General features: G+C 40.0%; 1 protein-coding gene across 2 annotated transcripts in view; it reads left to right on the top strand.

Moving 5' to 3' along the window:
- TMEM104 (transmembrane protein 104) overlaps positions 1 to 13,223 on the top strand; it is an 80,663-nt gene that overhangs the window by 20,833 nt on the left and 46,607 nt on the right. For both annotated transcript variants that reach the window (XM_081184604.1, XM_081184603.1), the window contains exons 7-8: positions 5,248 to 5,347; positions 6,245 to 6,353. In XM_081184604.1, coding sequence (XP_081040730.1) covers positions 5,248 to 5,347; positions 6,245 to 6,353 — 209 coding nt within the window. The remainder of the gene's footprint in view (positions 1 to 5,247; positions 5,348 to 6,244; positions 6,354 to 13,223) is intronic.

The raw sequence follows: 13,223 nt of genomic DNA, 5'->3' as shown, positions 1-13,223 counted from the left end.
AGTAACACTTCTTTATTAAAGCAACAAGACTAAAGACTGGGGAGAGGAAAGCTACATTTATAGGGACAGGGAACTAGCAAGAAAGGATACATTTTGGAGGGAACAATATCAGGCAATCACAGTCCTGCCTTTTGGAGGGAACCAATAAGACAGAGGATCCAACTACAGCAGCTTAAATGAACCAATAGTAGCTGTACCCTCTGGAACCAAAAGGCAGTTACTTTACCCTAATGCAAATACAGACAATAATAATACAGATATAAAATCCTTTGACTCAATACACAACAATTATTATTATTATTATTATTATTATTATTATTATTATTATTATTATTATTATTATTATTATTATTATTATGGCTTCTGTTTACTACCATACATCTCCTGTTCTTACTTCATCTATTCATCTTTGTTTCTGGGCAGCTTGTCTGGTTTGTGTAGAAGCCTTTCTTCTCCAGTTGGTTTGGATGTCTTCGCCTCCCCTCTGAAGTGCCAGATCTTTTCAACTGTCCTAATTCTCTAATCCCATCCCTTCAGAACTCAACCAGGCTTACTGCAGTTAAGCATAATCAGAATTTGCACATGCATTCTTCAATGAACTATAGCAATTATTTGCTCTTAAGGGAGAACTTCTTACTGCCCCATTCTGTGTATTATGTTGTTTTATTTGAACCCCCAAACAAGTCTGCGCAGTGACTGTATGCTAATGTTACACCCCGACCGCAACCTGGCAGGTTTGCTATTAGGGTCATGAGATTTATGCAGTACAGTCAATGAATAAGGCTTTCAGAGTTTCATGGCTAGGTGAAGATGTGTTGCGGCTCTGTTATACCTTCTTTTGAGAGTTATTGGCCTGTTAAAAGCAAAATCCTTGTTTTCACTGTATTCTTTGCTCATTTCCCTTGACTATCTTAACAATTTGACATGCTCTGGATCTGCAATCTTAAGAGTTGAGCTGTGTATAAATCTTCCACCTCTGACTTGTCTGCTTTCTGTAGGGAATAGATTTGCAGTCTTAACTCTAAGGAGAAAAAAGGGCCTCTGGCTGTGAAGGGAATCTGTTCTGAAGGATAGCTGGGTGCTCTTTATCAGGGATCCAGAAGTCATTTATTGTAATAATGGATTCAAGGCACATACATCATGTACCATCCTTGCAGGAAGTCATTGATCTTCCTGTTTTGTGTCCAGTAATGAAAGTATTGATCAATGAAGGTTGGTGGCAGTTTATAAAACAGAAACAACACTAACGTCTATCTGTAGGTGGAGAGGGTGGAGACTATTGGGTGGTGCTTTCACCCCAAATCCTCAGCTGAGATGTGTGCCTTGAATAAACAACATAGAAGTGGGTCTGAGATGTTCTGCAGAGGACAACAGGATTGGTTAAAATGTTGTGGTTTCAAATTGTTAGAAGCTTTAAAATATTTAAAATACAGATTATCTGAATAGTTTAAATGCTCTGAGCTACTGTGGCTAAGGCACAGGCCTTTATTTTGCCAAACAAATGAAAGCAGTACTTTCAACTTTTGTTTCCTACAGAGTTCCTAGTGTAAATTAGATGTAAGAGGGCTGTAGTCAAGTGACCTAGCAGCTCGGGCACCATACCTGTTGGTCTGATGGCAACAGTGAATAATAGGAATTCTTCCTTCCATCCCCTTCACTGTGTCCTTTTACCATGTTCATTTACAAGGTACTGTTTAGGCATTGATTGATAATCATTTGGGGAAACCAATCTCTTGAGTTGTGGTGACCTTTTCAAGCATTTGTTAAAGCATGCTTCCTTTCAGCTTTTTCTTCATAGATGTCAACACTTTAAAAGAAAGATCTCGCATCTCTTAAGACAGAATTTTCCTTTGCTTGCAGTATTCCATGAAGCCCAAATGTCATATATCTTTTTACTGATGCTGAAAAAAATATATACTATAACTTTTCTTTTTTTATTTTATTTACCTATTTTATATGTTGGTAAATAAAAAGTTGTGTAAAGTGAGTATAATTTCCATATTTTATTTTGTTTGATATTTACTTAAATTTGACATTCTGGATGTGACACTTAAAGCTGCTATCCTTTACACAGTTATTTGGGAGTAAGCCCCATTAAACCTATTGCATCTTATTTCTGAGAAAACATGGTTAGGATTGCTGTGTTGGACTTGGTGTCACTTTGTATTACGAAAAACTAGCTGTGGACCTAATTTTGGAGTCGCTACTGTGGATAAATGACGGCACGACTCACTGCACTGATGTACATACATATTGGATATGATATGAGGACACTTAATTTTGTTAAGCTTTCTTCACCCTTTTTCTTCTGTCCCATTTATCCAAGTAATGCTGAGATACTCACTCCTATTTAAATGTAAGGAATAGCTGTGATCTCATTTCTCAATCTTTCCCAATATGAAATGTACTCTTCTGGAGGCTCTGTGATGAATTAAAGGCACTATTAATGCCTTTCTGAATATGGGAAAAATATTTTCGGCTGCAGTCTTTTGCAATCCTCTCCTTGTAGTCAGTTATTGATGTAGTGTAGGGATGGGGAACCTGTGGTCTTCCAGATGTTTTTGGACTCCAACTCCCATCAGCCTGAGCTACTATTGCCAGTGTTGATGGGAGTTATAGTCAGCCAGCATCTGAAGGGCTACAGGCTCCTCACTTCCGGTGTAATGAATAATTGTTTTCTTTACTTAACAAATTATTTTCCTCCCTTGGTCAGAAGGTTGTTGCAAACTGGTTTGCACTGTTTTCTTTTCACATGTTTTTTGAGATATGAATTTGTGTTAAGGCTTTGACATTGTAACTTCCAGGACATGTGAGTTCTCCCTGGTGTTCAAAGCAGAATTCTCATATCTCCCCCACAGATATTTGCACCTGTAGTTCATATATCTCACTGTAGAGGAAGAAATAAAAAATGGTGATCATATGGATCTTTCTGGAGACTTTGGTTCTCTTTTAAATGGCTAAACATGAGGTGGGCTGTCCTTTAGGTCATCTGGGATCTGTCACAGGGAAATTCTCTGGATGACACAAAAAAACCTCAGAGAATAGGAATGGCAAGGCACTTCTGCTCTTCTCACAGATGGCCACACCTAAAGTCACTTTTAGGCCTTGTACTGTCATAAAGCACAGCTCTGAATTGCTGTAAAGCTTCTATTTTTCTAATAGCAGTGGTGCCACAACAATTTAGTTATCAATATATGGCTCTGTTCTGTTGCCAAGCTCAAAATCCTATGTTAGATTGCATCATAAAACACTCCACCATAACAGCTGAAGCATTTTGTATGGTGGAGCTGTTAGTGTAATGTGCAGTTAGAAGTTGTGCACCAAAATTCTAGACTAGATTAGTATTCCTGTCAAGCTCCTTTATTTTTTGCTTTCTTACAATATTCCTGTCTTCTCTCCTTTTATACGAAACAATGCGTGTTTTGTTTCCTTGTCTCAGCGGCCTTTGGAAATGAAATCTGTTCAGATTGAGGCATTCAGTTCTATTTCTTTTAAGTCAAGCTGGTGCATTTTGGCATCTCTTTATCCTTATTGATTTCTACTCATCAAAGCAGAGTTTGTTTGCCTCCCGGTAATTCTTTTTGTCTGTGAAACTATAAAGTCTGTCTCACCTGCGTCCTCTAGAGCAAGGGTATGGTGGCAGTGAATATTTTCCTTGATAAAACAGAATATAGGATAGGGAACATTTTATGGCAGGGTGGAGAATATTTTTCAGTCTGGGGGTCGCATTTTACTTGTATACATTAGGCTAATTTACACTCACTCACATGTCAGTAGGCCCTCCAGCTAGTCCAGAAAAGGCACTGTTCAGTGCCATATTCCAGCCATGCCAAAGCACTCAAGGAGGGAGCCAAAGCAGAGTCCGTGAGGGGCGTGGCAGGGGAGGGGGTGTCACATGAAAATAGCCTGGTGGAAGGCATTCTTGGCCCCTGGGTCTGAGGTTCAGCACTCCTGTTTTATGGGATGCAAACTTTGTGGAAGTAGAATTGCATCTGGTTTTTAAATGGAGCTACTATAGAACTGGTTAGGTTAATGCAGGCATTTGATTACATATCTGCAGGGTAAGGAAGTCTGAAGCAGGAAAGGCCAAGTCATCTTTGCAAAATACCTTCCTTCTGACTAATATTGGTTACCATTGTTTGCTGTGAGATAATGGCTGGTTTTAAGCACCTTCTTTGTGCTCTTACATTACACAATGCACTGTATCTGAGGTTGCCCCTAGGCCTAGCTCAGAAGCTCTAGCTGGTACAGAAATATCTGCATGGGCTGCTCATCATTAGGGCTTGCCGATCAGAAGGTCGGTGGTTCGAATCCCCGCGACAGGATGAGCTCCTGTTGCTCGGTCCCTGCTCCTGCCAACCGAGCAGTTTGAAAGCACGTCAAAGTGCAAGTAGATAAATAGGTACCCCTCTGGCGGGAAGGTAAATGGCGTTTCCGTGCACTGCTCTGATTTTCACCAGAAGCGGCTTAGTCTGCCTGCATACAAACACCAGCTCCCTCAGCCAGAAAAGCGAGATGAGCGCTGCAACCCCAGAGTCGTTCACGACTGGACTTAACTGTCAGGGGTCCTTTACCTTTTTTATATTAATTGATGAAGGGCTCGACACCATAGGTCCAGGGTGCCTCAGGGACCACCTTGACCCTTTTATTTCAGTGCAATCACTGAGATCATATGTAAGAGCATCATGTGAGATGGTGAGGCTCATTTGACGTAGACACAGAACTGAGCCTTAGAGATTCAGCAGGCACCTTCTATACTAATGTTTCAAATGTTTGCTGAAAACTTCTCTGTCGCTAGGCTTATGAAGACAGTTAAGAAACATTTCCCCTAATAGTGAGATGGAGAACTGTTTTAATTTTTGTGCGGTTTTTATTGTATTATAATTGTTGTAAATGGTTTTGTTATCTTTTATGAAAATACAGTATACAAATATTTTAATAATGTTGAAAATGCATGCTTATACAGTTACGTTAGTCTTAGACAACTGGACTGCCCCTCAGGAAATCTGTCCTGGCAATTGGTAGGGCTGATTTTTTTTTACAAATGAAGATCATTCAACTAGGTGAAATGAACAAGGTGTTGCCAATAGAGTTGTGAAATGTTTTCCCCAGAAGCCTTTTTGCAGCACAGCAAGTTGAAGTGGTGATCCACAAAAGGTTCCTAGATAGATCCTGGTGTAAAAAGTGAAACTACAGGAACAGACTGGTCTAGTCTAAACCTATGTTTACTATTCTCTTTATTTACAGTGGGAGTCAACTTGTTCTATTTCTGCATAATCATCTACCTCTATGGTGATTTGGCGATATATGCAGCTGCTGTCCCAGTTTCTCTCATGCAGGTGACCTGGTGAGTGTGCTTTCGGTGGCAATATTTTGCAAGCAGCAGTTTCTTGCTGAAATGTCGGAGGATTGCATAACCATTTCACATTGATGGCTCTGGCAGAAGATTGACTTGCTGGTTGTAATTAATAAATGTAAAGTATTTCTACCTCACACTTCAAACTAATTTTCCAGAGTGGGTTACATTGTTCTGATGTAATTTGACAGTGCTTAGCATATTGACAAAAACTAGGTCTAGGGGCTAATTTGTGAGTTACTTCTTTATAGGGCTGCAATGCTTACTTGATTGATTCTTTGATTAGATTAGATTATCAGAAGGTGCTGCTGACTAATTGGGCAGCAGATTTTACAATGGTCTAAAATAATTTTTATGCCTGTATTTACAAAAAGCATGAATGACAGGTGCCACTATAGAACATACATTCCCCCTTCTATCCCACACAGCCGGGAATGGGTATTCTAAGACTAGGAGCCTGATACAAAAATAGCCTTTTCTTCAATACTGTTGTTGATTCATACACAAACTAATCTGGCTTTATTCAATGAATTACAAGTTATATGATTAAATGACTACTATTTCTTTAATCAAGAAACACTTCTATTTTTAAAAATGTCTACATATACCTTACATGCCAAATCTATAAGGTACAGTGTTGAAGAATGTGGAGTTCTTGATTGACCGAGACTCCACATGGTTTGTGCTGTGTAAGGGGAAATTCTCCATCATCCTTTAAAAAAGTGTGGGGAGGAATGGTGGCTGGGGTTTGCATAGGTGCATGGGTGTAGCCAGGATTTATGGATGGGGAGAACCTCAATTAATTAAGTGTTTTTAATGAGGGGCAGCTGTTATGCCCATGCATAGGTGCATTAACTGTGGTCTGCTTTTGCTTCTCCCTCTTGTCAGTAGTGTGACGGGCAATCATTCATGCAGTGTTGAAGATGGTACTAAGTATAATGACACAGACAAGTGCTGGGGACCAATCAGAAGGATTGATGCTTATAGAATTTATCTGGTGAGTATCTCCTGCGCCTGGGGGAATTTTACATCCTTAATTAAATAACTGATTCTGAAGGGATGGTTACACGCTAAGGGTGATACCCAGTATTAGTCATACCCATTGAAATCTGTGAACTGCTGAGTGAACTGCTGTGAACTGCTGAGTGAGATCAAATGTAGCACAAGCAGGCATTCATGTATGCAGTGGGGTTTCTCCTTCCTTTCTTACACCCGAAATCTGCTTTGCAGGGTTGGGGGGCTGTAGGGGTTGAAAACATGCCAGAAGTCCCATTGCTCAAACAAGCGGACATCATAGAATGGCACCTATAGGTTTCAGTGGGTCTACCCTCAATATGACTTTGTTTGATTTAAATTTTATTGGTGATAACCATCTACTCTTGCTGATAGCCCCTTCCCTCTCCTTTTCCTGCTGGACACTTGTTACCCAAATGTTGAAGATGGACTTAGTAGCCTTCAAGGTTTGTCATTCTTGTCTTGAAAAGCAGTCCATCCAACAGTGAATGGGTTCTTGTTCACTGTGCTGCGAAACAAAAATGAATTTGACATTGCTGCCACGTTGTGAATTCTGGCTGTACTTACAGTATGATGTCCTGTTTAGTTGCTCACTTAGATTCCTCCCAGTAGTTTTCCTCCTGCTTTGCTGCTTTTTCTGTGTGTTGCAATAAGCAGCTGCATTGCTGGTGAAATGATGATAATCTTACAAGAATTTATAGTTTGTATCAGAAATTACTCTGAAGAATCTTAATCCTTGTTTTCTTTCAATTTCATGGTATGTGTATGTGCACAAGATTAGATTCCTTTTACTTGTGAGTGCTTCAAGTGTTTATGTAGTTCGGTGTCTTATATGTAGGCAGATTCCTCACAAATGCCTCTTTATCAGGAAACGGGTCTTTTTAATTGACTTTTTTATTAGCCTTTTTTTTAGTAGTATTCCAATATACTACTAAATTACAATAGAATTTTCTCTCTTCTGTGATAGAAACTGCATGTTTTAAAGCATCCATGTCAAAGGAACCTGCTTTGACATAAGTGGCAGATAGCTGATTGCATCTAAGCATAAAATAATAATTGGGATAGGAAGTGGGGGGCAAGGACAAGTAAATTAAAGGAATTCTCTCTTACTGAACAATAAAACCAACCAAAGTACTGTGGAACTAGAGTTATGGATAAAAGTAAATATTGCAGTTGAAGGCTGAAGGTAAACATAACTGCTGGCAATGAGGAAGTGACCCAGAGCAATATATTCAGTTTTCATTTGACTGTGCATGTACATGTTGGGGTTTTCGTGAGTGCTGACTGGATCAGTTCCCTGAGCAGCACACTTCTCCTCCCCTCCCCGCCGCCACTCAGTAATAATGTTGAAGCAGGAGTTAGGCCTTAGGAATATTAGCAAATGTCACAGCCTGGTTAATTATTTAAAAGAAATATTATTGCTTTATTAAATTGCGTCTAGGCCTATTTCTTCAGAATTTCTGCATGATTGAAGATTTTCTCAATGAATTTCAATAACTCTGACCCACCAGAAGGAGCTCATCAGGAAAGGCAGACATGCATTAATTACTGTCTGTACCTCCCATTTATTGCACCTGTAATTCATAAAGCCAGAGATTTAAAAAATAATAATATTGTGACTTTCGTAGAAACAGAAGGTTTATTGCTCTGGGTGTACAAATTCTATGACACAATTTTGGTGTCTTTGTTTTGGATTTGAACAATGCTTTATTATTTGTCAGGTCCATAGCAGCATTGATTCTTTCTCTTTTACTAGATCAAAGTGTCAGTTCAAATTTACCTGTGTCACATAACCTGGTTGTCATTTCTGTATTCTATGTAGTGTCTAGCACATCACTAAATGAATGTGGAAGAATAATCAGAAGAGCTGGTAAACTGTAGATCAGCAATAGGTGCTTTACTCTGAATTTGTCTTTCTTCTGTCATTTTCAATGTCTCTGCCATGTCACTTAGATTGTTCAGATTACTTTACCCCAGCAAACCCTGCAACTGCTTTGGAGATGGGCCTTGGGTCTGACACATAGGAACTTAAGAAGAGCCTGCTGAATCAGGCCAATGGTCCATCTCGTCCAGTATCTAGTACTCGCAGTGGTCAACCAGATGCTTAAGAGAAGTCCAGAGACAGGACCTGAGTACAACATGGGGCTGGGAAGGTGGGGTTGCTAGGGAAATGGGGAGAAGTTAAGGAGGCAGGTGAGTGATAGAGACAGAAGGTGCTCTGGACATCTTTTTAATTTAAACTAATAGTGGCATGAGTAGCAATACTTCTCTTCCCCCCACCCTAAGAAAGAAAGAAAGAAAGAAAGAAAGAAAGAAAGAAAGAAAGAAAGATGTTAGCTCTGATTTAGAAAGCCCTTTGATACATGAAATTACTTTTAAACGCACTGACTTTTAAACTGGCAGCGGTTGCTTATAGTGGGCTGTTACTGAGGTTTCATCCATGTTTGTATGGAGACTCGGTTGACTGCTTGTTGGATGGCATGGAGGACCACATCTAAAAATAGCAGACTTGGAAGCCCTGTCATGTTGGCCCCCTGGATTGAGGCTATTGAGATATGTTTATGCAGAAAGTGAGAGTATGTAGGGATGGACCTCGAAGCTTGGCTAAATTCTTGAATTATTTTCAGTCTGCATTTTTTTTATAATATGTCTGCTCTACTCAAGGCAGCTTACATAAATTAAAATCACTGTGATTATTTAAATAGGAAACGAGGTGGTAAGGGAACACTTAGTTACTATAAATTAATTCACATATCCAGGGCTTGATGAGCTGCAGCCAAAGATACGAAAGGAGCTTGCAGATGTAATCTCTGAGCCTCTTTGTACAATGTTTGAGAATTCTTGGAAAACAGGTGAGGTCCCTGCAGACTGGAGGACGGGCAAACGTTGTCCCCATCTACAAAAAACAAAACAAAAAAGAAGACTGGTAACTACTGACTGGTCAGCTTGACACCGATACCAGGAAAGGTTCAAGAACAGATAATTAAATGGTCTGTCTGTGAGCTGTGATTACTAAGAATCATCATGGGTTTCTTAAAAACAAGTCATGCCAGAGGTTAGATAGCTATCTGTCATTGATGCTTTAGTGGAGAATCCTGCATTTTGGGGGTTAGACTAGATGATCCCCAGAATCCTTTCAAACTCTATAATTCAATGATTCTATGATAAAATAAATCAAAAGTAGAAGGGAAAAACATCAAAGTATATGCATTGACCATTCACCTTTTTGTGCATGTAAGTTTGTTTATGGACTGAACATATGCAGAAGATAACTTGCTTTCTAAAGCATTTTCCAACAGCGGGTCTCATATTTTTTGAACTTCTTCCATTGAATCTGTTGTGTAGAAAGTAATAGAGCCTTTTAAGTAAGCTAATTACAGTATGGGGAGAGAGAAATATTGAAAGACCAATGCTAAAGTCCTTTACTTTGATATTCCATTGAGTCTGATGTGATTTCCTTCCTTCCTAGTATACTGTGTAGTCTAAGATAAATTTAACTTCCATCTGAAATTACAGGTTTATTAAGGACTGTGGAATTTGTATTCTCTCTTTCTGTGTATTCTTTCCATTGCTCCCTGTGACCTTTAGAATTCCAAATGACACTGTGATAGATTATTTGAATTTTACATTTTATGCATTTTCCTCATATGTTTGGATTATGTATTTTTCTGTTTATATACTGTAAACCACCCTGTGATCCTCTGATGAAAGGCAGTATATAAATTAAATAAATATTAATAATAATGCAGCCAACAAAATGGAAAAGAAATGCCACAAGATCTTTGCATCCTTAGAATTATTTGCAGTTTTAAAACAAATCAGTGGTATCCACTGATACTGGATTAATTGGGCAGTTTTCATCCTAGAAAAGCCTTCTGTCTCCCTCCCAATGTCCCTGTTTGTCTTTACTCCCCTCCCTTTCAGTGCAGTAATAACTTTCAAACACTGTATCTCGGAGCTGGGAAAGAGGAGGAGTGAATGACTGACATAAAGTCCTATTTCATGGTTTAATGTCCCAAAAGTCCTCTGGAAATGGTCTCTGTTCCCGTGCTTCAAGAATGGAAGTTGAATGCCATGTACGTAATGAGAATATTTAGACAGATTAAGTTGCTCTCTGATGAGTTGCCTGCCTGTGCAGCATTTTTAATATTGCTCTGCAGACTCCAGCACACCTAAGTGGCTACACTGTCTGCACACAGTCTGTGGGGCCTGCATTAACCTTCGTCCTGCACAAATTTTACTGTTACCTCATCTCTCTTGTAAATTACCTCTGAAAGTACAGCCTTGCAAAATAAACAGGCAATGGAAAATGTTGTTGAGATGCTTAAATCAGTCTCTCCGCCACCCCACCCCTCAGCCCCATTATGTTATTTGAGGCTCTGCTCTGCTTCTATTATTTTGGAAGACAACAGAAGGGTTTTGAAGTTGAACTATTCATTCATGGTACATTATCAATATGTTCTTTGTAATTCAGCCTAGGAGCTTGGGTGACAATTATATTTCACCCAGTGACCATGGTAATGTGAAATATTTATGGTTTAAGCAAATAACTTACAGTCTCACATTGTTTTCTGGTAGCTGAGTCACATCCTCTAAAGCCAACATGATATGATTCTCTTAATTGCCCTGTAACAAGAAAGATTTGCACGGCTTCATCGCTCCTTACATACTCTTTGCATGTTACAGTTGAATTCCTTTTTTAGTGCAAGCCACAGTTTGAAACATGATTAGAAGCTGATTTGCAATCCTGGTTTGTAGGTGCAATCCATAGTTTGTCAGTTTGAATATAATGCTGGCAACAGTTTGCCCCATAGAAGAAGTAATTGAATGGTTCTGATCAGGTTAAAGCTAGAGCATGGCTTTCTTATGTATTGCCAAAGCCATGCTTTGATATCTTAAAAGATCCCCGAATTGTCATAAACCATGTTCTGGGTCTAAAAAGGATATAGACTAGTTGTTTGGTAGTTCAATCATATCTTTTGAAATGGCACACCCGGATCTTTGCTACATGTTTCTGAATAAAGTGAGCCACTTGTATTCTGCATAAGCTGGTTTTGATTTGTGCTTTCACCGTAATAATGAAACTATGTGTGTACTGTACATTATTTTATACATTCCATGGATTACAGATGTGCAATAGCACTCATATTGCTAGAATAGAGACAGTTTTAACTGGAGCAATAAGTAGCCATCCAGAGGGTTGGAGCCAGGATGCAGCACAATAATTGCAAGCATCACCTCTGCTCTCCACCCAAACAGCTTTGCTTTCCCCCTCTGCTGTTCATCTACCTTCAGGGCACAGACGGAAAATGACTGAAGCTCCCAAGGCAGGGGAGGATAATACTGGTTTGGAAATAGGCTTTGCAGAAGGCACTCTCTCCCTCCTGGCTTTGTACTGTTTTGAGACGTTCTGGTACATCTGTTCTTTTAGGGTTTGGGCTGAGACTGTTTAGCTAATCAGGACAGGAACTGGTATCTGTGCATACAGGTTCACAGATGCTGCAGCGTTACAGGGAGCCCAGCGGGTGCAGGCTGAGCGAAGATGGGAGCACAGATGGTTTAATGGAGATTATCCCAGTTGGACACATGCTAGTGCAGTGAATAAAATGAGGGCTCGCAAGCACTTACTGATTCTCTTCAGAAAGGGACAATGTCACCCTAACCTGAAACTGATTGGAATACTGAGCAAGTTTAGCCCCACCCGTCTGATAAAGAGGCAATCCTCGGCCCATAAGAACCATTTAGATTCAAAATGTAATCAGAAAGCACCAAAGCTGAAATGCACTATTCATTAGAGAAGCATTTTGCTCATTATTTTCATCTCAGTAGGGTGCTTCCTGCCTGACGCTCCCAGGACAGAAATACACCTGCAGACTGCCATCAGTGTCTTCGCCATGTGTTTCTTTTTCATGGTTCCCATGACTGTCTCCCAGCACGTCACTGAGTGCTCTCTCGATCTCTCTCTCACACACACACCATCTGGAGTACAGCCCTCAACTAAGTACAGGTGCTCTGCACCATAAACTTCAGGATGTGCTGTGGAGCAGCAATATGTGGGACCAAATACTTCCAGGCTTATGGCCCCATTCTTAATGCAGATCGATAGATAGGTCTGTTTCTAGAACATGCACACAGTCCACTCTTTGGGAAGACCTACGAATTTTATGACCCGCCTGTTTGATCACAAGCTTGTTAATATATAGTTTCTTGAGATCAAGCAGTAAGGCTGCCAAAGATTTAGATGTTGACCCGGATCATGGAGCAACCATAGTTTACCACAACTTTTCTGTTGCGAGTCGATGCCCTGCTCCCTCTTTGTGATGAAATAAGACACGTGGACACAAGTATTTAGGTTAATGGGCTAAAAAAGGCCACAACTTTATTGTTTACAGAATGTGCCTGATATTGGCTTAGGCATTGGATCCAAACAGACTATGCTTGACTCCTGCCCGCTCTGCAGGGAGTCACACGAGGGTTAACAACCTGTAGTGGGAGCTTGTTGATGTGAATCAACTGGAAGCTTTCCCCTAGAGTCACCGGAGGGTTGTGCCATGGCCCTAGCCACCACCTGGGCATTGGACATGAGAAACTATGATTACATAGTTTCTCACTATGGTTGGTGTATCTAGCTTTCTATACTGAATCTCTGATTGAACTTATGGAAATCACATTCGTTATGCCTGGACTGGTAGAGAGTAAGAAGTGTGCTTGGTTGTTGTTTTTTCGGATTTTTTTTTTTAGGGGGCAAATGTTTCCCAAATGTCTCTGACATTTGAGCCCCCCTTCTAAACTTGTTGTTCTTTCTGGGTCACCTCATCCCAGCAACATCCATGTGTGCTGGATGTGTGCAGAT

This window comes from Podarcis bocagei, assembly GCF_964188305.1.
Source record: "Podarcis bocagei genome assembly, chromosome: 2".
NCBI lineage: Eukaryota > Metazoa > Chordata > Lepidosauria > Squamata > Lacertidae > Podarcis > Podarcis bocagei.
This window is presented reverse-complemented; position numbering and strand designations above follow the sequence as displayed.